The 25060-nt window shown below is 36.8% G+C and overlaps 2 protein-coding genes across 3 annotated transcripts in view; one reads left to right on the forward strand and one right to left on the reverse strand.

Moving 5' to 3' along the window:
- crb (cell polarity complex component crumbs) overlaps positions 1-25060 on the reverse strand; it is a 57193-nt gene that overhangs the window by 19608 nt on the left and 12525 nt on the right. For both annotated transcript variants that reach the window (XM_073079296.1, XM_073079295.1), the window contains exons 2-15: positions 23662-23829; positions 13044-13255; positions 10878-11067; positions 10332-10428; positions 9696-9847; positions 8619-8738; positions 8263-8385; positions 7985-8127; positions 7205-7415; positions 6596-6667; positions 6388-6516; positions 4835-4938; positions 4292-4498; positions 3665-3806 (exon numbers count right to left, since the gene is read on the reverse strand). In XM_073079296.1, coding sequence (XP_072935397.1) covers positions 3665-3806; positions 4292-4498; positions 4835-4938; positions 6388-6516; positions 6596-6667; positions 7205-7415; positions 7985-8127; positions 8263-8385; positions 8619-8738; positions 9696-9847; positions 10332-10428; positions 10878-11067; positions 13044-13255; positions 23662-23829 — 2070 coding nt within the window. The remainder of the gene's footprint in view (positions 1-3664; positions 3807-4291; positions 4499-4834; positions 4939-6387; positions 6517-6595; positions 6668-7204; positions 7416-7984; positions 8128-8262; positions 8386-8618; positions 8739-9695; positions 9848-10331; positions 10429-10877; positions 11068-13043; positions 13256-23661; positions 23830-25060) is intronic.
- On the forward strand, positions 439-3122 carry LOC140747062 (nitric oxide-associated protein 1). The gene is made up of 3 exons (XM_073079297.1): positions 439-1486; positions 1652-1769; positions 1876-3122. Exons 1-3 carry the CDS (start codon positions 636-638, stop codon positions 3067-3069), a joined length of 2163 nt encoding a protein of 720 aa, XP_072935398.1. The 5' UTR covers positions 439-635; the 3' UTR covers positions 3070-3122.

The raw sequence follows: 25060 nt of genomic DNA on the forward strand, positions 1-25060 counted from the left end.
GTCAGCCTTACCTTGAAAGTAAAATAACTGTAAAATTAATATTTGGCGTAAGAAATCCATCCGTGTTACTTTAAAACTTCGTTGCGTATAAAATGAAAAAGCTAATTAAAAATACATAAATAGTGAAATTAGTCACATTGTATTGCACCACCAGTTTACACAAGTGATTTGAATCATTCAAAGCCGCCGGTGTTAATGAAAGTGATGTCGTTACACATTCTACGTCATTGTCGTGTTTTTATTGTAACTTGCATTTGTTTAAGTTATTTCCATATGAAAGCATATATTAACTATGTTCATGTTAATAATAAGTACCACTTTGTTCAATAATTTTCATTAAATAATTTTCTTAAATATGAAAATAACGGAACGTAAAAGTATCGCAACGCACAACACTAGAACTGTCAAACATATGTGTGTCAAGAGCGCATGACGAAACGACGCCATCTTGACGTAAGTGACATTATACAATAGTACATCTGTCACAACATTAATTCGCATAAGTTCGAGTAACTTTAATCGATGGAAGTGTGTTTTTTGTACTAAATTTACCGTAATGAAGTTTTGTTTAAATTTGCATTATGTAATAACATAACACATAGTGAAATAATAACCATTACGCAGTGTTTCACAACATGGTGTACCCGATAACAAACATTTTAAGGTTATGCGGGAGGACTAGTGTTTTACTTCGTTTTAATCACGCCGCCGCTACAAATGGGGATTCATTCGCTAAAAATAATGAAACGAAACATAACACCAAGGATTTAAAACAAATCTATGAACAATACAAAGATAAAATTTTATTTAACTCGTACTTGGAAAGCGAGAAACTAAAACTAGGTCATATCAAATATTACACGAAAAAGCTTAAAACGGCAAAAGATGAAGACTTAGTGCGATTACACGAAAAGAGTCTACCTCCACTGCCGGTGGTGTTACAGTATTATGTGGACAAAGACAGGTTGCTACCAGAGGAAAATGCAGAGGACATTCCAGAATCAACACATGCCTTCCAGCTTCCTTTTGCAAAAACAACTCCGATCGAAGTTAACGACGACAAAATTATTTCCGAGGCGGATAAGAATGACTTTAACATAAAAAAGTCAAGCAGTATTGACCTACAAGAGGAATTCGATCGCTCTAATATTAAAAGATGGATGGTCAACTATGAACACTTTGATGATACTAAGCTTAGTGAGGATGTGGAGGAGGAAACAAGCAGTTTGGATTGGTCAATACAATATGGCACACCAGACCCTAACGTAAGGATCAGTCGGGTCCCGTGTGGGGGTTGTGGTGCCCTGCTCCACTGCAACGATCCTGCCATACCGGGATATTTACCAAGTGAACTATTTGTAGGGCGGCACGATGAGGAATTAAAGACCACTGAGTGCCAACGCTGCCACTTCCTCAAGGAGTACAACATAGCCCTAGATGTTACTGTACAACCAGAAGAGTATGAGAAACTCTTGCAATCTATAAGGTATATCAATTTGTATGTTATTGACATCTTATTCAGATTTAGGCAATACAACCAAATCAAACACAACTTCTTAGTAATTATAAAAATAGTGTGAAATTGTCCTACAATAGTAAAACTGTTGAGTGTGAGATCTATATATGACCAATCCCAAATTTCTGTTTTCAGGTATGTGAAGTCTCTTGTATTGCTCATGGTAGACTTGCTAGACTTCCCATGTTCCTTGTGGCCAGGCATTGTCGACATCATTGGAACCAAACGGCCGCTCTTTATTGTTGCAAATAAGGTATGTTGTGTATGTTTTTCAAAAATGATTTGATACAATCAATGTATTAAAATAAAGTAATGGTATATTGTTGAAAATTTTAAAATTATTTTTGTTATGTTTTCAGGTGGATCTCCTGCCAGGTGACAGCATTGGCTACCTGAAGCGAATAAAAGAGTCTCTGATGACAGAAATAAACAAAACTAAACTGGCCAAAGCAAATATTAAACATGTAGGACTAATATCTGCAAAGACTGGATATGGAGTTGAAAATCTCATAAATGCTATGTTTAAAACCTGGATTTACAAGGGAGACGTATTTCTGGTTGGCTGCACTAATGTTGGAAAAAGCTCACTGTTCAATGCACTGTTACAGTCTGATTACTGCAAAGTACAAGCAGTAGACATTGTCAAACGAGCTACAGTGAGTAGGTGGCCGGGAACCACTCTCAATTTACTCAAATTCCCAATAAACAGGCCTTCAGCCTGGAAAATGGGGGAGAGATTCACTAGACTTAAAGCAGAAGCTAAGCTCATAAAAATTGAAAAAAAGATACGAAAGGAACAAATGCAAGGACAGAAGCACATAGAAATGCCTTCACTCATTAGTCACATAGGAAGGACATTTACAGACTACAGGGTACAAGATGAAAATATAGCAGAGAAACAAACAAAAATGTTGACTTTAAATGAAAAACATGAAGTGTTTGCACAAAGTAAATGGTTTTATGACACGCCTGGGGTAATCCATCCTGACCAAGTTCTGTCTCTCCTCAGTACAGAGGAGCTGCTGTTAACAATACCCAAGACGCTGATAAGGCCTCAAAGCTATTACTTACGGAAAGGAGCAACATTGTTCATTGCTGGCCTAGCTCGTGTGGACCTTGTCGACTGTACAGAACCTTGTACTTTCACTGTGTACTGTTCTGAACACTTGCCACTCACAGTCACTAAAACTGAGGATGCAGATGAAATTTATGATAAATTTTTAGGTACTCACATTACAGCAGTGCCTACAGGTGATGAGGAAAGACTGAAAAATTGGCCAGGATTGAAGAAAAGGGAAGATTTATTATCATTTATTGGAGAAGGGAATAGACTATGTTGTGGAGACATTGTTCTATCCACAATTGCATTTATATCAGTTAGTACCAAAAAGGGCAGTGAATGTAAGATGGCAGCGTGGACGCCCGAGGGAAGAGGCATACACAAGCGATCACCCTCCCTGTTGCCTTATGCTGTTAACTTGAAAGGCAAAAGAGTGCGAGATACTCCTGCTTACAGATTAGGGACTTTGTATACAGGTTCAGAAAATATATAATTGTGGTATTATTTAATTTATAAGTATATAAAATAAAATATCCACACATCAAATCATTGCTTTTTTTACATATAAAATTATTAATCATCAAATTTTCTCCTTTGTTGATTATGGATTTTCTATTCTATGATGATGAGAAGTAATAATACTATAGTCCTCTAAATAGGAGGTGGAAAACTAGAAATTTTTGAGGACATTGTTAAAAATTTTCGAACTGATCTGTTGGTTAATTATAATGTTGGCTAACAATATTGTGAAAATACTATAGTATTTAAACTTGGATCGTTGGTTCAGTAGGCCAAAGTTTATAAGTGTTATAATGCCATAGTAATTGCATAAGTACATAAAACTGGACTATGAATAGAACATGAATAAAAAATGTAAGCTTCAACATTTTTGAACAACATAATGTTTATATTGCTACTTACCTTGATTAAAATAAATAAATTTGGTAGGTATTAACAAAAGAGTACTCCTTTGTTTAAAGGCAATTTAAGATAAGGTTCAGTTGTTTGACGGGTTTAGTTCAGTCGCCCAAGGGTCCTGAGCTCCTGAGCACACTAGTGCCGAGCTAGAGAACAAGGGTGTTACTGACCACCGGTGCCGATGGGGCACTGGCAGCGCACGACGCCCGAGTCGAGCGCGAGGCAGGTGCCGTTGTGGCACGGCGCCGACGCGCACGCCGAGTCCGCCGCCGCCGCGCTGCAGCGCCACGCTCCGCCCGCCTCCACACACTCCTAAACAACGCAATTACTATTATTTATACAATCATCAACATTATATCAACATATAGTCAGGAATGCATGTATACGAATGCGAAATCTGCTCCTTTGCAAAGCCAGTTAAGAAAAAGTTATACAAATGAATATAAATCATACTTTCATTATTTTCTATTGTAAACTTCTGGTGTTGTATATTGATTAAAATTTCGTTGACATGAAAGAATCAATTCCTAAAGTTACAATAAATAAAAATTATATATCATTATTTCAAGTTATGATTAATTATATGATTATCGATATAATTGTAGTACAATTTATATCCGTTTTACTTCTAAGTTTCTGTTTATTATGCTACGTCTATATATAACAATAAACTGTATTACACAATTAATAAGATTTTATTTGTACCTATTTACTTACTTATTGTGTTGTTAGTTTTTTTTTCTATCAGTTAAGCTTTAGTTAAATCTGTCGTGTTTAGTGATAAGATGAGTGTGTACCTGTCTGTGCGGGCAGGGCGCGGCGCGGCAGTCGAGCGGCAGGTCGCAGGCGGGCCCGCCGAAGCCGGCGCGGCAGTCGCAGCCGCCGGCGCCGCACTCGCCGTTGACGCAGCGCCCGCACTCGCCCTCCGCCGCCCCGCGCTCCTCCGCCACGTCGCACCGCGCGCCGCCCCACCCCGCCTCGCACTCGCACCGGAACCCGCCCGGCTACAACACACACACACACGTGTTATTTACACTTCCTAATTTCGGATTTTAGACAATATTTCAATTTAATTATATTTTATTAATATATTATTTTTTGAATTGTCAATTTTATGATTCTTTTTGTCAAATTGAAGTCCTTTTAGAAGGGACCCAGTTTTTATTTGTCTGTAGATTTGGCACATTTCAGAATCCCAAATTTTATAGGAATTTAAAGGAATGCTAAAGAAGAATTATGATGAAGAGATGACCCATGTATAATTGATTGAACCTTAAAAAATATTGTTTATTCAATATTTTTTTAATAAAAAAAACCTTATATCTCTCGGGTGTACTCACGAGGTCGCGGCAGGCGGTGGCGTGCGCGCAGGGCGCGGCGGCGCAGCGCTCGGCCTTCAGCTCCGACAGCGCCTTGCCCGCCGGGCCCAGCTCGCAGTACACACCTGCACGGGGAACCATTATACACATATATAACTAATCTATATCTTTATTATGGTGACATATTTATACTGGCATTTTTTTAAATTGTAAGCACATAATTCAAAAATACTAAGACTATTTTAATAATAATAATAATAACTATATTGTCATACATACGAGTAAGTCATTGAAAGATTTACTAAACAAAAATTATCTAATTTTAATTTGTAAGGCAGACAAAAATTAAATGAACAAATACACCTACCGCTAACTTAAGTAAATAGTAATATAAAAGAATCTCAAAGTATCATGCAAAAAATTACGAATTATTGTAACATCTCTACCAACTTATTACATATTTTGAAAAGATGGTCCTTATAGAAAATAAAAAGGGCTAAAAGAGAAGTATTTTCAGGAAGGAAAGGTAAGAATGAAACAAACACAGCAGTCCGGAGAACGTCAACATCTCACTCATGCAGTACACAGGACAGCCAGTAATGGGCATAACATTGAGTAAGCAACATCGTAGACACTACACTCTAGAAACACTATCGCAGCTCCGACAAAGCCGATCAAGATTCTGACAAGGCAATGATACAGTGAATGAAATATAAATATTTGAATGCGTATAACGTACTTCGAAAATATTATTTTAAAATATACTCATATTATTTATTATAATAAATAATGGATTTCTAAATTATCTAAATAAATCAAAATTATACACACTCAAGAACTGAATACATGTTCATATTGATTATGAATTGCAGCTGATAAAATAATCATCACATTACATTTCCACCATACGCGTAAACACTAACAAACAAGGAATGAACAGGCACTATCATAGGCGGGAACGTCGATCACAAGGCCACATCTAGTACCTTAAACAGTAGTCGTGAAGTTGGAATCTCGAACAAAAAATAAAATAAAAATGTGGTGCTGGCGACTTAAACTACATCTGGAAACCGCTCCCTCCGGCCACTTCACAGCGCACTAAGAAAATAAATGTCCCTTGTAAAAATATCATATTATAAAATTATGCATCTTAAGTGTTAAAGTATTATGTTTGTGTTTAGTAACTTATACATATGTAGTAGACGTACATCTTATATATAAAATTCTCGTGTCACATGTTAGTTACCGTACTCCTCCGAAACGGCTTTACCGATTTTCACCAAATTTTATATGCATACTCAGTAGGTCTGAGAATCGGCTACTATATATTTTTCATACTCCTAAGTGATAAGGGTTTTTCACCTCTAACATTTTTTTATTTATATGGCAACACAACGTTTGCCGGGTCAGCTAGTTTCATCAAATTTCAACAAATTTCATTAAAATCAGTCTAGTCGTTTAGGAGGAGTTCAGTGACATACACACGCACATAAGAAATATATATATATATATATATATATAAAGATTGTTCGTATTGAACATGATTGTTGAAAGTGAAGGCTCGGAGCACATACCCTTGTATCCGGGCGCGCAGCTGCAGTTGAAGTGGTCGGCGGTGCGCAGGCAGCTGGCGCCGTTGAGGCACACGCCCGCCTCGCACGCCGCCTCCGCCGTCGAGCAGTTGGGCGCGGGGCCCGGCGCTCCTGCACCACAACCGCAACACGTACAGTATTTATAATGCATTATTTAAATATATTTACAAATAAGTACCACGATTATTACCGTAATATCCAATATCACAGACGCACACGACCTGCTTGGTGACCAGCACCCCGGCTACCATTGTAGGAACACCTGTCAAGATTTTTATAAAATGTTAGGAATATAAGATTTATTGTTGTGACTTAAAATTTACGTTCCTTATTTTTTTTTATATATTTGAGCCTAATGATAAAGCAGACGTGCTATTTGATGGAAAGTAATCAACGTCGCCTACGAACTTTTGCAACACCAGAGCTCTCCATCAAAGCCGCCAATGCATCGTCGGCTTTGAAGGAGAGCTCTTTTTGCACCATTTTTGAAGAGCGCCATATCATAGCGCTCCGGGAATACCTCAGGAGGAAGTTCATTCCACATCTTGCACGTTCGTAGCAAGAACGTCCGTGCAAACCGAACCGTGGAGGACCGCCACGAGTCCAGTTAGGGTGGATGGAACTTCATCCTTCGGCGAGTGGGGCGATGGAGGAATGGTGACATAGGCACCAGGTCAAATAGTTCTTCGGAACCATTGTAAAGCCGGTAGAACGCGCAGAGGGAACCTATGTCACTCCGCAAGCTTAAAGGTTGTAACCGATCGGAGGTCGTTCGTGTTAAAGGAGACATAATACGCACCGTCCCTGCAGTGCGAGCGCGGCGGGCAGGCGAGGTCGGCGCAGGCGGCGGGCGGCGCGGGCGCGGCGGGCGCGGGGGGCGCGGGCGGGGCGGGCGGCGCGCACAGCGGCGGCGCCAGGCCGCGCGCGCACACGCAGCGGAAGCCCGCGCCGCCGTTCTCCTCCACGCATGCGCCGCCCACGCCGCACGGGCCCGACGCGCACGCTGACATCTGCACGCGACACGACCGACGTTACCCACAAATGTAAATCGCCGTCACAAACTAATATTTTTTCCATATTATTACTTGAAACTTACAGAACAGGTGGTATTTATTTTGTCTATATAATAAAAAAAGTATATTAATATGGACATTGGAGAAGCTATGAAGGTGATAAAACCCTTTGTTTTTCGACTCCGGCGGCACCACCGCCGCAGTCGTAACACAAAGCTATTTCTGCCGTATAACAGCAGTGTTAAGCGCTGCTGTGTTCTGGTTTGAAGGGTGTGGTAAGGGAGACATAGTTTTCCAAGGCGTTCCAGCTTAGTCCTCAGGAGTAGCGGCGCATCTGTGACCGACCTCCGATACGAATATCTGATCCTATCTGGAGTCGATTACAAATGTCCATGGACGGTAGTAGCCATTCACCATCAGGTGGACTGCATACTCGTCTGCTACACCATATAATAAAAAAAAAACTATAAGTTTAACATGCAAAGAAGCCAGTTTGCGTGTTAGACTTATAAGCCTTTCGAGTGACGATATAGACATCATCCAACGGAATAATGTAATTCGGCTACCTTGTGGCAGCGCTCGCCGGTGTATCCGGGCTGGCAGGCGCACACGAAGCTGCCGTAGGTGTCGTAGCAGACGCCGTGGCCGCACACGCCGCGCTCCTCCTCGCACTCGTTCACGTTGCTCTCGCACCGCGCGCCCGTGTACCCTGCGCACACACGCGCGCACTGTATCATCACGCTCACAACATACACACTAACCCGCACTAATGTAACATGAACTAAATTCAAACATTAGTGTTGCCTTTAATTAATCTTCCTTTCGAGCTATTTTCAGTGTTTACCTGTGCCAGTACAGTCGCAGGTGTAGTTGTTAACGGCATCTATGCACCGGCCGCCGTTGAAGCACGCGTCCGTCAGCCCCTGGCAATCGTTCACGTCAATCTCACAGTTCTGGCCCTCGTAACCTGCGAAATATATAGAGAAACTTGACAACTCCTCTGATTAATTGTCATTCAAAAACATGTGACACTCAAAAACAAACACATGTGACATATAAAAATACATATACATGTGTATAATAAATAAAAATATGATTATCATCAACATAAATATCTTCAACGTGTGTGATGATATTAATATAAAATTTAAGAGCGCTTTTTTTAATGTGATCTAGTAAATACAATATAATATGTGTAACCTGGCGGGCAGTCGCACACGTATGTGTCGGCCCCGGCCGGCACGCTGCAGCTGCCGTTGTTGCGGCACGGGCCCGCCAAGCATATCGGGTTCAGCGACACTTCCAGCTCGCAGTACGTTCCTACAATGTTATGTCAAAAATTAACAATCTATTTTTTTGTAAGGTGACGTGGCGTTCGTTGGACGAAATTTAACAAAGCTACGTTCGAGGAAGGTGGTAACAATTCAAGTTTTGGTTTCAAGGAAAGTGATAAGAGAGAGATTTTGGCATGAAGTGCTCCAAGTTAAGTCGACTACAAATTACTCTATAGTCCGATTCATAATTTGGTGACCAAAATGTATCAATACCTTTCAAATGGAAGTTTCTTATTTTTGACGATATTGAAGTAATACAACGATAAAAAAATTATAATCTAAATAAATTAAGATCAATTCACATTTTCTAATATATATATTATCTAAATTTCGTTCCATACAGTAGTAATAATAAAAAACAAGGGTTATGGGAGAAAATTATAATGTGATAAGGTAACACAATAGGGATCCAAAACATTTTTCTGCCGCCATTTTTAAGTTTCGTAGTGGATGTAATTCATTTTCGTGATCGTGATCGAATTCGAATGTTTTCTCGTTTTCATAGCGCGTTGGTTAAATTGTTTGTAATAGGAACAATTTTTTGTTTATTATTGAGTTTGTTAAAGTTTTTGTTGCTTGTTAATTTGTGTTAAGGTTTACAATACGTTTTATAATCGTATTTGTTTACGTTTTGGACACCTAATTATGAATCAGACCATAGGTAGGATTTCTAAATAATTTGGAGTACATTACAGATGTCCTATTGCACGTTCATCCTCGCTTAATTGTCATAATAAAAAGTGTGACAAGTGCGTATGTAGTGTGTGTAGTCATAGATAAGTATAGATATCCCATTGCCGTAATTGAACAAAGCCATTAAATGGCTTAAACGGCTGACAATTCTGTCAGTCATTTAATGGCCGTCATGGTGTAATTTACGCGGAGTAATGTTTACGAATGTACGTGTGTAGTGTGTGTAGTGTGTGTTGTGTGTTGTACGTGCCGTGGTAGTGCGGCGTGCAGAGGCAGGTGTAGTCGCCGCGCGCGTCCTCGAGGCAGCGCGCGGCGTGCTGGCACGGCGCCGACGCGCACGGGTCGCCCGCGTCCACCTCGCAGTTGTTGCCCGTGTAGCGCGCCGAGCAGTGGCACTCGTACCTGCCACACACACACACACCGCCCTCAGGGTACATCGCACGAAACAACGGCCTCAACTTGCGCTCGTTGGTAGAAAACAAAATTAGAGAAATATCTTTTTCTATATTTTCAGAGCAACAGTTTTATCATTTCACCCAAGATAATAAATAAAGAACATCTTATATACTTTTTATATAAAATATTGCAGTATTTCTATAAACGTACATTACATAATACATATGTTTAATTAATATTTTAATATTGTTCACTTTTCAAATTTTACTTTTCTGATTTTCATGAAGAGTAACTTCTTAGGAGCTATCTATATAATATCAGATTTTTATTTCCTAAAATAAATATACTTTTTTTTCTTAATAATAAATATCTTTATTTTCATCAAAATACGAACTAAAATTATAATAAGAATAGGAATCAAAGTAGGAATAGGTAATTTATAATTTGAAAAGGAAAACTAATCGCTCAAGTATTTTTCACATTTACTTACTTGTCATGTCGGGATATGCAAGTCCCGTGTCTCAAACATGGTTCGTTGTAACAATGGTCCTTCGGCGGTATCCTCAGTACATCTTTTCTGTCCTTACCTGTAAAAATATTAACAAATAACTTTTAATATACTTCAGTAATTGCCTTTTAGTAGGTAATTCGACCTCGGCTAGGACATTTATCAATTCTCCGGTTGCGTTCCTTTGGAGATTCCAGAGTCCTCTACGCAGTGCTGAGGACGGTCACCAGGGGGGTTTTAGTGCGGTAAAAGTCCCACACAACCCGTCGTCGCTCCCACGGCGTCGGGTACCTTTTGAAGGTTTCCCCCTCGTCAACAAAACAAAAGAACATTTATCTATAAGGGATTGATTACAGATACGCACGATGGCAGTAGCCACTTACCACCAATTCCGCATATTTATTTAAAATGTAAAATTCATAAAGAGTTTCAATAATCTCCATGTAATATGAGCAAACGAATAAAATGAAGAGTATGTGTATAGTATGTGTGTTACAGTGTTTGATTGTAAGTGTTTATGTAACGTACACTCGTCAGTGGTGAGTGGGCAGGAGCCGAAGCGCACGTTGCTGTGTTGCGCGTGCTGCGCGTGGAACTCCAGCTGCGGGCCCTCGTGCACGCAGCCGCTGAACAGGTTGCCCACCAGCACCACCGCGCCCTCCGCCTCCAGCGCGCCCGGCGACAGCAGCTCCGGGTTCCACGTCACGTTCGATATCACCTGCACCGCACGGACATATTTATTACATTTATACACTACAAGCGATTACTCCGCTATGTTTATTCATAAACATCATATTAAATTGCTAATATATTATATTATTATATTCGTGTTTAAGTGATGGACGGATGTTTAAATGACACCTTTAATTAATTAATACAATAATATTTCTCGGTATTCCAATTAACGTTGAGGCAAAAAAATGTTGAATTGCTGCTAAGAGAATGTAACAACAAATTGCACCTAAGTAACTAGATCGATGACATAAAAATAATAAGACAGTGAGAGCGTCAAAGATACTAGGAACAGCCGATTGATTGATACTGGGTCCAGCAATATATCTTTAAAATCAGATGGAATAAGATAAACATTTTATATTTACTTTACATTATATACATTAAGTGCTGATGTAATTTTTATATAGATTTGCCACGTTGGGATGATTAATATATTATTGAAGTGATCGGTCGTGATTTAACATTGTAACGAAATTTTACTGCATTATTTCCGTAAAAGACAGCATTATGCTTATGTATGTATTGTCATGTCAAGCAGTCATCTTACATTAGCATGCATAAAGATAAACTCAAAACTTAAGATAATCGGCACTTGATGCTGCACCAATTCCCTTTTGCCATTATGCGATTACATAATCAACTTAAGGGTGTTAAAATTATGTATTATTAACATGAATTACTAGCCATATTCATAGATTAGTATTAGCGTGATTTCGTGTACATACACTAAAACCGTAAGCCGTTCCTTCGTCAATTACAAGGCGGTAAGATATCATTACTAATCTATGGCCATATTAGTGATTTCCATTACAAAATAAATTTTAAATATTGGTAGAGCCCTATTTGCAAAGGTTTATTCTTAACTAGCCATGTTCGGAAAGGAAAAGGTTTATTCTTAACTTGCCATGTTCGGTTCTGAGTCGCTACTTATGAATGAGTCTGAATATAGAAATATACTTGTGACCACATATTTTGACAGCTGAACAAAGGCACGTACATTGAACGTAGGCAGCATGACCGATTGCTAGTGACTTAAAAGTGAAAAAAATACATTCAAAATATATTAAATGTATTATTTTTAATTACAAAAAATTCAAAGATATGCGTAACGAAACAGTGATTACAGCTGCCTTGTAACACTACGAAGGAAGATCAGTGAACGATCAAACGTGAAAGCGGTCGAGATAAGCCGATTTGGACTCTGTCAAGGATACGACGGTGATTGGATTGACCTTCCGCGACATTTGCCTCTCAAATAGATGTTTTATTGGGAGATAGTCAATACGGGTAATAGACGAAAATCGTAGCTAATACAATATGGAGCACACAAAAACAATACAATAGAAGAGTAAGAATAAAAGGAGTAACTTTAGAGAAATAAAACGTAAATAGCGTCGTAAAACTTTAGTTACATAATAAGTAGTCTTTCAGTATTTTGATAGTTAAATTTGACAGATACCAATAAATCTGGAGGTACGGTAGTGCCTCCGCCAAGTCGAGCCAATAAACAAAAAACCAAGCGGTCGTACCATTCTTTTTTCGAAGCAATTCGGGCTTACGTTTTGGAAGCATATACTATCGGCGATATGTAGGATGTACGTCTGCCAAGACATATCTACATACCTATATCTCTGTCTATCACTGTACTCTATCGTGTTCTGGTAGAAAAGATTCCCTTTTAACCGATTTTCAAAGGCTGACAGTCGGATGTGATAAATATGGCACATTGGATTAGTGATCGTTAAGAGGCGAAATGGCGCTTGTGTACAAGCAAAGCCTACAATCCTGCTTATTTATGTTGGATAAATCGTAGGCCTCGTATATGGTTGAAAAATAACTGAAACTGATTGCCTTCGAACTCCTGAACTTCTTCGACGAACCTTTTTCTTCCGGGTTGGACTTGGTGGAGTAGGTTCCATATATCTGAAAGGTAAAGGTATATACGTGTCCTGCGTGTACCTGTGTGTCCTTATCGACCTCTAGCAGCACGGAGGGCGGGTTGGGCCGGTAGCGCAGCGCGATCCAGTGCCAGCGGTTGTCGAGCGTCTCCTTGGCGAGCCCCACCTCGCGCTGCGGCTGGCCGGGCCGCGCCCACGACACCACCACCTGCTCGAACAGCGCCGTCACGTGCAGCGTGTAGCCCTCGAACCGCTGCGAGAACAACTCGCCACCTACACATTTCAAAACATCACTTATTATTAAGTACATAAATAATTTACTTAATTAATTAACATTAATACAACCTTTTTTAATAGATCAAGATATCAGAGCTCCGAGGTTTAAGTCATTGTAGCAGAGCCGATTTTATGAGAATAGTGTAATATGCAGCTGAAAGAAAGTATGGTGACTCGAGGACTTTTTATTTATTTTATGTGTTTACCTTTTGTACAAGCTACATTTATAAGGGTCACTCTTTTTTAAAACAGCGTATAAACTATTAGTCGTAAAAATTCTAGCTCTGATAAAATGCTAGGTCTATAAGTACAGTATTGTTGTAATTGAATATCGATGACCCGACATTTTTAAAATTTACGTAAATAAAAATTATCTTGACTTAATAAAAATTAACTTGAATTTAGGTATAACTTCACAATTTCAAACGTATATTTAAATAGTGGGTACTCTTAACTGATGACGCTTAGTAAAAACACTTCAAATTTTATACATTACGCGTACCTATAGAAAGAATAAAAAAAAAATTAGAGGTCTTAAGGTAATTCGCGCGATGTCGGCAGAACGACTACTTTTTACTGTACAAACGGCAAGCTACTTAAACTTTTTCACTACAACTCAAAATTTCCATTAAATTTAAAATTGACTTGTAAACTTGAACACATCTGATGTTAGTTCAAGAATAATCATTTGTTAATGTTAATATGGTATGCTCAACACTACTACTAAAGTTTAGAGACTACATACAAATGTATGCCTTGCCTTAATAAGAAATACTAGGATGTTGTTAATCTACATAACCTTAATTAAAGCCTAAACGAGACATAAACCATACTTAGAGTGAAGCCCTGCGAAGTGGGTTAAACACCACATAATTTTAAACCATTTTGTTTCGTCAACTAGTTGAAGTAAGAAGAAGCTAAGATAGGAGAGACATAATCTACTTATATTCCCCAGCTGGCATTGTAGTGAATTTTATTATATTATTACGATCATATTATATACTAAAATTAACTAATAATCATAGACATAATAAACCAAGTATCATTGCTCAAAATTAACAAATTATAATTATAGTTCAAAAAACTAAAAAACACGCTTTTATGATAAAATCAACTAAAAAGTAGAAAATAATTTTCAATCTAAGAATCAATTAAGGAACAGTAAATAGTATAATTGTGGAAAAAGTGTGGGGTGCTTTTCGAACCTGATAAATGGAGCACCCCACACTTTTTCCACAATTATACTATTTACTGTTCCTTAATTGATTCTTAGATTGAAAATTATTTTCTACTTTTTAGTTGATTTTATCATAAAAGCGTGTTTTTTAGTTTTTTGAACTATAATTATTTATTAATTTTTAGTATTTCTCGTTATAGCGACCACCATGATTCATCGTTGGTAAAAAAATCAAGTGTCTATCTATTACGATTTAAGAGATAAAGCCCAACGACAGACGAACAGACCGCAGAGGGTTTCGTTTTAACCTTTGAGTACGGAATCCTAAAAATCATTCTACAGGAGCGCATTATAGATATGTTTCAGAACATTTGAGTTATAGGGAAATAACATTATTATTTTCTAAACTAAAAATCACGATATAAAAGTTACGCCTATTGAAACTAAATAGCAATAATTACCTATTTGCAATCTAAAGTTGCGATGAACTTTGCTGAAGGTGTTTGAAAAATCTCGCCTCGAAAATCGTTAATCCAGAGGATGTTGATAAGGACAATGGTACAAAACTATTTGAAATCAAACTCATCTTGAAGGTCTTGAAGTCATGTAATAATATAGTCACATAAACGGTACAGAGTAACGATATAACAATTATACGTAAGTAAGTTCACACTAGTGATTAGAAGTATTATAACTACACAAGTATCTCCGTTATTCGACTGCTCTTGCTGAAGTCTCCGACCAGAATGTCGCTCTCTGTTAATTCGAGCGCCGCCAAGGTGTCGTCCCCACTTCACCTACCCGCATCTGTTTTTAAACTGTAGTAGCAAATGAGTCACTTATTACTTTAATGTAACGTTATAAAAATGTGATATCGTTAATATCCAAGCTTCTTATTAACGACGATAACATTCGGCCGTCCTGCTCACACGTTCGTCCTCGATCGTGTATGGTCTGATGCAAGAGCTGCAAAAGAAAACCAGTTGTTTAATGCCTAAGTCCAGAAGAGTTACACATTTTCTTGTAATACCGACTCGCACGTAAGAGGCCCGAACTGTTTATCAAAAACATGGCTTAAACTCTACGCATTTTCTTGCAATACCGACTCGCATGTAAAAAGCCCGAACTGTTGATCCGAACCAAGGCTTAAACTAGGTGATGTTCATATAGAATCACACTAGTTGTGTATTACCTAGGTTATAAATCTGCCCCAACAGTGTTCACCACGGATTTCTGTTGCAGGCATAGTTCATAAGGACTCTTTACATAAATGTCATATGCGCGACAGGTATTGAAGCGAATGCATTAGACCATTGTTAAATAATAAAACACACGGTTATAACTAGGTGATGTTCATATAGGATCACTCTAGTCATGTATCACCGCAGTTTTTATACCTTGTTTACGATAACATTCGGCCAGTGCTCAACTCAAATTTACTCTAAAAATGCAATATTCACTCAATGTAATACATCCACCCAACATACATACATACATACACCCAACCATATGCATCACCAAGAGACACCCGCGAACATTACACTGCTCGAGGCATCTGCACTAATCCATCTTAACTACAGATAAATAAAAATCAAACTAAAAAAGTTTCCTACACCTACAGTAATGACAACATCTAGCTGCCCACTTTACTTATGTCTGGATTCTAAGTCCAATAGTTAAATCTCCAACAACTATTGATTCGATAAAGTTACGCATCAGAATAACGACGTTAATCTTATTAGTCCATTTCGGAATGCTCAACAACCTGTTCAATAACTGTTATACTGATAGATAGATAGATCTATAGTTGGCCACTAAATGAATCTGTGCGACTCAAAATACTATTATAAAATTATTTTATTACTACTTAGTACTTCTTTTAATTATTACAATGTTATTTTATACAAATAGTTGCCTTTCCAATGTACGTCTTTTATCAACTGATGAAGCAGTATCAAAATAATAATATATCGTGAATATTTGAAATGAATGATATCAAAGTTAAAGACTAAATAATGGTAAACAAACCATGAATTTCACACAATATAACACGTATAAGTTGTATGAACCCAATTTTTTTACGTTATTTATCACAAATTCAAATTATTTCTTTCAAAGTAGGGCCACATAACCCACTTTTGAAAGTCAGAAAGAAATTTCATTACATTAAATTGAATTTATATTCAGTTATAATAATACATACTATTACATGAATTTCAAAATTTAATTAACAAAGCAAAGGACCCATGCGTTCACGTCAGCGACATACTTGTCAATTGTGTATGGCTTAACTACTTAACTTTTTTTTTTTTTTTTATTTCACCAAAAGTTTTAAATTAAGATTCCCATAAGGAAGTTATAGTTTGGGCTATTTTACTGTAAAAGTTATGCATTATACTAAGGAAGATTTGCTAGACTTTACGCAAACGTCGTTTTTAAAAAAAAAAATCAAATAATGTTATGGAAAGAATAAACACATTAAAATGGTCCGTTAATCTAAACGGAGTTTAAACAGACCTTGTCTTACATTGAGTTCCTCGGAAGCGGATTTTTTTTTCCGTAGGTAGTTATCAAACGGATAGTGTTATTGAATACACACTCGTAAACTACCTACCAAGAAAAATGACTTCAGAAACCGGCCATTATTTAACTATACTTATTTGTGTCTACAACTGATAAAAGATTTTTTTTAAACACGCTTTTATTTTTGCCACGCTTTTATTAACTTGACCTGTATGTATGTAACGGAATATTTGAATTCGATTTTTACCTACTTTGAACGGTCAGATTTATTTAAAAATTTTGAAATACTTATGACATGACATGATTTTAATAATCTTGTCCGATTCTAATTTTGTCTCATCACGATCGTCAGATTTAAAACTATAACTGTTTTACATAACATGTGGCTCCTTATCAATCACAACCTAAAATTTCTATGACCTGAAAAAGGTCTATTAAAGTTGATCATGATTTTATACCAGCCAGCCAAACAAACAGTTAGTCAAACTATCTTATGATACACCTTATTACCGAACAATTCATATTTATTATATATATTTCTAACGCCTCGGCTTCACCTGACTTTTATATAGTTTGTAATAAAAATTATATTAGTGCGTAATATCTGTATAGATTATATTAATATAATATGTATCATTTACAACCAACACTCTCAAGGAGATGCTCGATGTTTCTATAGAGAAAACCTAGACATGACGCAATTGTGAACCGTATGAAATTTATATGAAAAGTAAATTATTGTATAAGAAAATCCCATCGAAATGTACCTATGCTTTTATTTGATTACATTATTATTCATTTGGCTATGATATACATATAATAAGAATGAAATCTTCACGTGTTTACATAGAATATATTTGAAAAAGAAAAATTGTCTGTCGGTTTGTATGTTTGAAAATGCATTAAAACCAAAACTACGAAGTTGATGTCAAAAGTATACATTTTTTTTTAAAAACATTACATGACCAGGTAATGGAGAATTCCAAATTACTAACGTACTCCGTGATCTTGACAGAGGGCATTGTATAATTCAAATTATATTTTGAATCCACATGAACAAAGTCGCAGGCAAGACTCGTTTTAAAAATGCAATTCAAATTATATTTTGAATCCACATGAACAAAGTCGCAGGCAAGACTCGTTTTAAAAATGCAATTCAAATTATATTCTGACTCCACATGAACAAAGTCGCAGGCAAGACTCATTTTAAATATGGTATACAAGAGACTATCTAAATTTATGTAGGCTTCAGTGACCGTTTCTCACTTAATACGTATAATAACTTAATTGCTGTAACTTGTAAATAGAACTAAGCTCAAGTTATAAAAGCATCAATTTATTATTATTATTATTATTTTACTTAAAATAATTTATTCTCAATCCCATACAAAGTGGATCCCGTTTATCATTTCGTAAATGGCTCACATAATTGATAATATCGATAGTCTAAGCGTCTCAACGTTTAAGGTACAAACTTCATTTACCAGTATTTGATAGTGCCCAATTTTCAAACCAAAAGGACGTGTAATGTGTCAAATTCAAATTGAAATTTAAAGGTTTAAAATTACGAGATGTAAAGAAATATTAATACAAAACGAAACGTTGCATACTAAATTTAAAACAGACATTTAATATTATGTATAAGTGAGTCAGTCAGAAGTAGAATGGGAGATAAGAGAGATATTTTTATATATAATATTACAAAGACCGCTGCGCATAAGTTTCTCAGTTTTCTTATAGATCATTAACTAATGTGCATTTATACTTTATGGGAGTCAAAACACAGTAGTACACAGTACTGCGTGATTTCGCCTAGAATTGATGGAAATCTAAATTTGGCAACGTACGTATGCTTCTTTCATAACAATTACGTATCAAGTATATGAAATCAAAAGGAAACTTTCATTGATTTATAAAATGAAAATGTGAACAATGTAGATGTGAATGCAAGTTTATTTTTAAATATAGTCAATTAATATCCAAAAAAAAAAAACAATAAACCTTAAACTCATTTACCATTTCCCTCCTGGGTACACTCAGCCACTCAATACCGTGGTCGTGATACTTTTTTGCAGGCAGTTAAATATGTACCACGTAGATATTATACATTTCTGTACAATTATGAATAATCAAAATTTTGCAACTTAATAAACGTGTCACTTATATCAAGTAGGTATACTGTACTCTGTAACTGCGTTTGTTGCTACCGCATAGTCCCTTCCATACAATAATAACAAACGCATATACGTAAACCCCGTTTGAAACATTAAAAGTTATCAAAAATAAATTCAAATCTAACCTGTATGCAATTTCTGGCGTACATTAGCCTATATTAACAACCATTAGGTTCCCATATCTATAAAGCCTGACATTTAAGATTAAAGATCCTTAAAATATTTTCATAAGTACGTGTATTTCTATATATTTCAAAGTAGGTGTAACTTTAGAACAATTAGGATTTACTTTTTACACCACAGAATTTAACCAAATGGACAGATTTACCACAAGAACTGCCTTGCAAAATTACTTTTAGACACTTCTTCACAGAAAATGCACTTATTTTGAAGTAAACACAATTACAGTTTACAATGTTAACAAGTAATTTGATAAGAGTAAAGTTTGTTCACAAAATTTAAGTATATCATTTTCAGAGGGTATTAACATTTCATTGAATTACTAGTCTCAATCTATCCATTTTCTTAATTCAAATGAGTTTTCCCTTACATCAACGACATTTATCTACCCCCATTTTTACTTATTCTACCAAGATGAATTCACATATGACATAATAATGTTTTAACTCACGGTTTTTATTCCTGTGTCAAGTATGTTCGTACTTACGAATCGCCGTCCATGATTGTGAGCTGGTTCTTGTACACTTCTGATGAAATCAAACTCATCTTGAAGGTCTTGAAGTCATGTAATAATATAGTCACATAAACGGTACAGAGTAACGATATAACAATTATACGTAAGTAAGTTCACACTAGTGATTAGAAGTATTATAACTACACAAGTATCTCCGTTATTCGACTGCTCTTGCTGAAGTCTCCGACCAGAATGTCGCTCTCTGTTAATTCGAGCGCCGCCAAGGTGTCGTCCCCACTTCACCTACCCGCATCTGTTTTTAAACTGTAGTAGCAAATGAGTCACTTATTACTTTAATGTAACGTTATAAAAATGTGATATCGTTAATATCCAAGCTTCTTATTAACGACGATAACATATTAATGTTTAAAATATTGAATTGTCATCGGTCCTTAATAAGTATGCCAAATTTCGAGTTAATCCGACGTTTTGAAGGGGGTTAAAATCATGTTCAAAGATTCCGTTACATACTAACATACCAACATACCAACATACATACGTCTGAAGCTAATAAAAGCGTGTTAAAAAGAAATGTGCTTACCTTAATAATTAAACGTAATTTATGACATGAGTATGTTCATTAAACGCAGGGGGTTGCTATGACAAAAACAATTAAAAACAATGACTCATGAGCTCATAACCTACATATTATTACATAGATGCAATCAGTTGTTTCTTTCATGCGTATAAGTCAAGCAACATTAGGATGCGTGTATATTGCTTACTGTATCTCCAGGCATAATTTTAATTATATACGCATAAATATGTATATTTCGAAGTCTGCTCAAAGTATGAGGCACCACGTAAATATTATTCATAATAATTGGAAACAATTTTGTACGCCACGCGTCGTTAGCGCACGGTCGATTTGAAGGCTTTGTGTTGGCAGTTTATACGTACGAATCTTAAATGACTCGTTAATATACCTACAGCACAAACTGAAGTTTAGTTAAATGTCTTCGACGACCTCGAACGTTACTCCAATGAATGAAACGATGAATGAATATACTAGGAGCTTGTGTGATAAATATTATTGCATTAGGGATATAAACATGTATTTACTATTTAAGAGTAAGGTAGTGGCGGATTACGGCCACGCGTGTCACGGCCGCGAGTGCGCCCACAATAGGCTTCGACCACATTTACATACAATTATAATATACTGCCGGTGAGTTGCCGAGGCTGCGCAATTAGGAGGGCTCTAGGCTTTCAGTAATGAAAATCGCTAAATGGAAATACTAGAGTTATTATCTATTGTTCCTACTTTTTAGCAGCGGCTTAGCTATATTCTGGTCTAAAGGGTATGAAAAGATAACTAAGTTAATGTGAGGCGTTCAAAGTAGGCCTTAATTCCAATGCAATTTTCCTGTCTCTATGAACATCTTCCAGTATAACTTCCATAATATAATAGTCTGCAAATTTGTACACCTACATGGAAAGAACGAATTGGGAACATACGTTAATTGTAGAATGAGTATGGTTCGACTGTATAAGTACTACCGACACACCTATTTCTCGCGTGAAATAATTCTTGTGTTTTGATGGAAAGGTATCGATGTCACCATTTTCCATCCGACAGCACGGCTCCAAATTGAATAATATCTATTAGACAAGAATGTATCTGATTAGGGGGTTTGTTGGGTTTTGTAGCGTTACCGGTGGCCACTGCGCCATGAGCACAAAATAATGTGCCATGAGCGACTGTATTATTCTGTTCCTTTTACTACTTTATAGTAAAGCTTGCAATTTTACACTTTTCAGGCAACATTACGATTTTGGGTTATCTGTTAACTATTATTTGGAAGTTATATGACTCATTAATGTTTGCTGATAAAGGTAACATGTTTAAAAGAAATAATATATCACCATTTCAACGAATGAAGTTAATATACGAATGGTAACTAATAAAATATTTATGTCATCCAAGACGAACGTGAATTATTTTTCAACATGAAAGGTCTATGTCTATGACTAATCTTAAAGACTACTTATGTTTTTCTAAGCGACAAGATGTTTGATATGGTCGATGTGGATTGAGAACAAATGCCCATATAGCGTAGAGTCAAGGTAAACTAGATGGTTTGTGCCATTACACAGATGAACATAAACACACAACATAGCCCAACGGGGGACAGCCTACCACTCACGTAATATTTTTATTGTAGTTTGTCGACCACGAATATCTGTTAAAAAGAAAAATCGTCATTTACATAACAACTTTCATTTACTTAACCATAATCATGATTAGTTTTGGTAAATTAGAGTAGGTATTGCGCAATCATAGATTCAGATTCATTCATTCATCATTTATAACATTAAACATGTTTTACAATGTCTACCGATATTTCCTATGCGGTGTGGTAAATCAAGTTCCTTTTTGTTAAGCAAGAAGTTGCGTATTCGATGAGCACCCGAAGGAGTCTCGATAACGGCGAGTATTCTAATATTCTTATGTTGACGGGAAGTTCCACAGTTTGGAAAGACTACTCTATACATAATGGGCGATCGGTCGTCGACACACGCGTGAGCAGCGTGACGTAACGCCGCTGGGCGTTTCGCTGACCTAACTACATGTACACCATCAAGTAACTGCAATAAAAATAGTTTTTCAAACACATTATAGGATTACTTCTTGCTTATTACCTCCAACGTAACTTATAGCGTTCAGCTACTAAACTATTTATTGCGCACACCTAATTAATATAAGGGAAATATAGTACAAGCTGCGATTCTTAGTTACTTATTAGGAGAGAATCTACAAACGCACATTACATCTGCCGCAAAACTATTAAGTAAGAAATAACTTTATTACGTAATGCATTGTACACACACATGACAACGAAAATTTATCTTAATTAATTACAAAATAGTGGGATATGGGTAAATCGAAAACTTAAGATACGTAATATAGATAGATACATAATATGTTACAAACCGGTGTCTTCATGCCGCTTATTAGTATAACGTTCGTGATGTGTGTACTAGAATATCAAGGTGTATGTTTCAAGACCTGAATAATTATACAACTGATACACAGTAGCTATTTACTATTTGAGTTTGAATAGAGGATAGTTGTCGTGGCGCGCGGCAGTCCAATACTTTGTTAAATGTCATAGTACCGTCAACTCGTACAGTATTTATCGCGTGTTTATGCAAATAGCTTTCGACTGATCACGTAACAAGAGCCCTTGACAATCATCTGCCTTGAATGACGCCGTCACGAACATTACTGACGTATTCATTCATTGTTGTCCAGATAATGACTCGCAAAGTTTATGTTCTACATTAATTCACATACAATGCAGTCATCCAATTAAGGTCGTGTGTTTATTTATGTGTTTATTGAACTAAAAATGATACCGGTTGTTGACATGATGTCCTGAAAATCGATAATAGGCTATATTTTAAACAGTAGACCCTCGGTAAAGCGACGGTCAATGTGACGAGCGGTCGACGGCGATCGAGCAAAAAGCAGCAAGTGGACCAGTAGCCAGCGGCAAGACGGCGTTCGTAATGAGTTTTATCCTTAATACTCGAAGGTTTTACACCGCGCAATGATTGATGCATCCGTACTCGCGGACATCTGCGAACGCCGCAGACGCGTTAATGCTTTTTGCTACCCAACAATTATCAGGTTTTCCGAGGCAGGCGCGCACTGCTCGCAACCAGTATTGATTCTCCACGTGCTATACAAGATATCGATTAAATTACTACCTTTTTACTATTTTTACTACTAATGTAAGGATGTTTCAATTAGATTTCATTTCATCTAAACATTGAACTCACAATGAGTCCTTTTCATAATTAACGTAATTTGTCTTCAATGCTCACTTACCCACGCAAGTCCTGAAGCTGAGTCCGACGAGCTGCCTTAGGGAAATGGGTTTAGCGAGGCGGATGTACGAGCTGCCATTGAAATAGGCCTCCGGGCGCTCTGAGGGGCCGAGCGGGCCCGCAGCCCGGATCCCAGGCAACACTAGGCATATAACTAGGGCGAGGCAGCCTGCAACAATCAATATTTAGGATAAAAAAGATAAAATAGTTCAATGAATAACAGTTCTTATACTAATATTATTGGTAAACAGTTTGTCGAAATGTTAACATTGGATACGTATTCTGACCACTAGGCTTTCATTGCTGCTCATTAACATCATCCATGCTGAAATCGAACTGCACTGCTCGTAATATATTATTTCCATAGTTTCAGTATATAATATTAGTTGCCAGCAATGTCACATCATGTGAGAGTTCTTTGACCGTCAGCTAAGCTAGTGCAGGGCTGGGCGAGGCAAGCGATCCAATTAGACCTCGCCACACGAGGTGGCTCCGCGCGTGTGGCGCTGCAACGCTGCCGAGCGAGAGCAAGAGCTGCCGTAATCCAATTACAATCAATTCGACACGGGCTAGCCGTACCTTCTGCTAACGAATGACTCTTCGTGGACCGTGGCAAAAATAAAAGTGGGTATAATAAATGTGCCCCTATTTCAAAATAATTGTTTCTTTTTCAACACAATAACTTTTATATAATCATAATGAATGAATATTATAAGTAATGAATAATATATGTATACTAACACATTGGACTACATTTAATAACGAATTAGGCATTCCTGTAATGTTAGTGAATATGATGTAATAAAAAATAAATAAATATACATTTGGATATAAACGTTGAAAAATGGTTCAAAAATATTGGTACATATCTGTTCGATTTTGGTTTTGGTTTTGTTCAAACTAATGTTCTGACAACTATCTCTTAAAGGCAACAGCAGAAATATTCGTGCACAAGCAAAAAATGTTACAATTTATATAAATTTAGCTGACCCGGAAAACGTCGTGTTGCCATATAAATAAAAAAAATGTTAAGGGTGAACAACCCTTATCACTTATGGGTATGATAAATAGATAGTAGCCGATTCTCAGACCTACTGAATATGCATATAAAATTTAGTGAAAATCGGTAAAGCTGTTTCCGAGGAGTACGGTAATAAACATTGTGACACAAGAATTTTCTATATAAGACAAGATATATATTTATTATAAGATTGATATAACAAACAAGCATGTTTTCTACTTAAAATTGAACACGGATGCCTTGCCATTCCAATTGTCAATGTAATTCAGTCAACATTCACTCTTCCCCTGTACTGTAACTGCCACTTCAGTCGAACTATACAGGATCCATCATCTTTAAAATATGAAGCATTCTAAATTATTTGTCCTACTAACGTCCA

This window comes from Epargyreus clarus, unplaced genomic scaffold (assembly GCF_041222505.1).
Source record: "Epargyreus clarus isolate Ecla_fem2 unplaced genomic scaffold, WU_Ecla_fem_2.2 ptg000014l, whole genome shotgun sequence".
NCBI classification, from domain to species: domain Eukaryota; kingdom Metazoa; phylum Arthropoda; class Insecta; order Lepidoptera; family Hesperiidae; genus Epargyreus; species Epargyreus clarus.

Coding starts and splice junctions, on each gene's coding strand:
- LOC140747062 (XM_073079297.1), top strand. CDS start 636: ATGGTGTACCCGATAACAAACATTTTAAGGTTATGCGGGAGGACTAGT. Junction 1,487..1,651: donor AAACTCTTGCAATCTATAAG/GTATATCAATTT, acceptor TTCTGTTTTCAG/GTATGTGAAGTCTCTTGTAT. Junction 1,770..1,875: donor TCTTTATTGTTGCAAATAAG/GTATGTTGTGTA, acceptor TTATGTTTTCAG/GTGGATCTCCTGCCAGGTGA.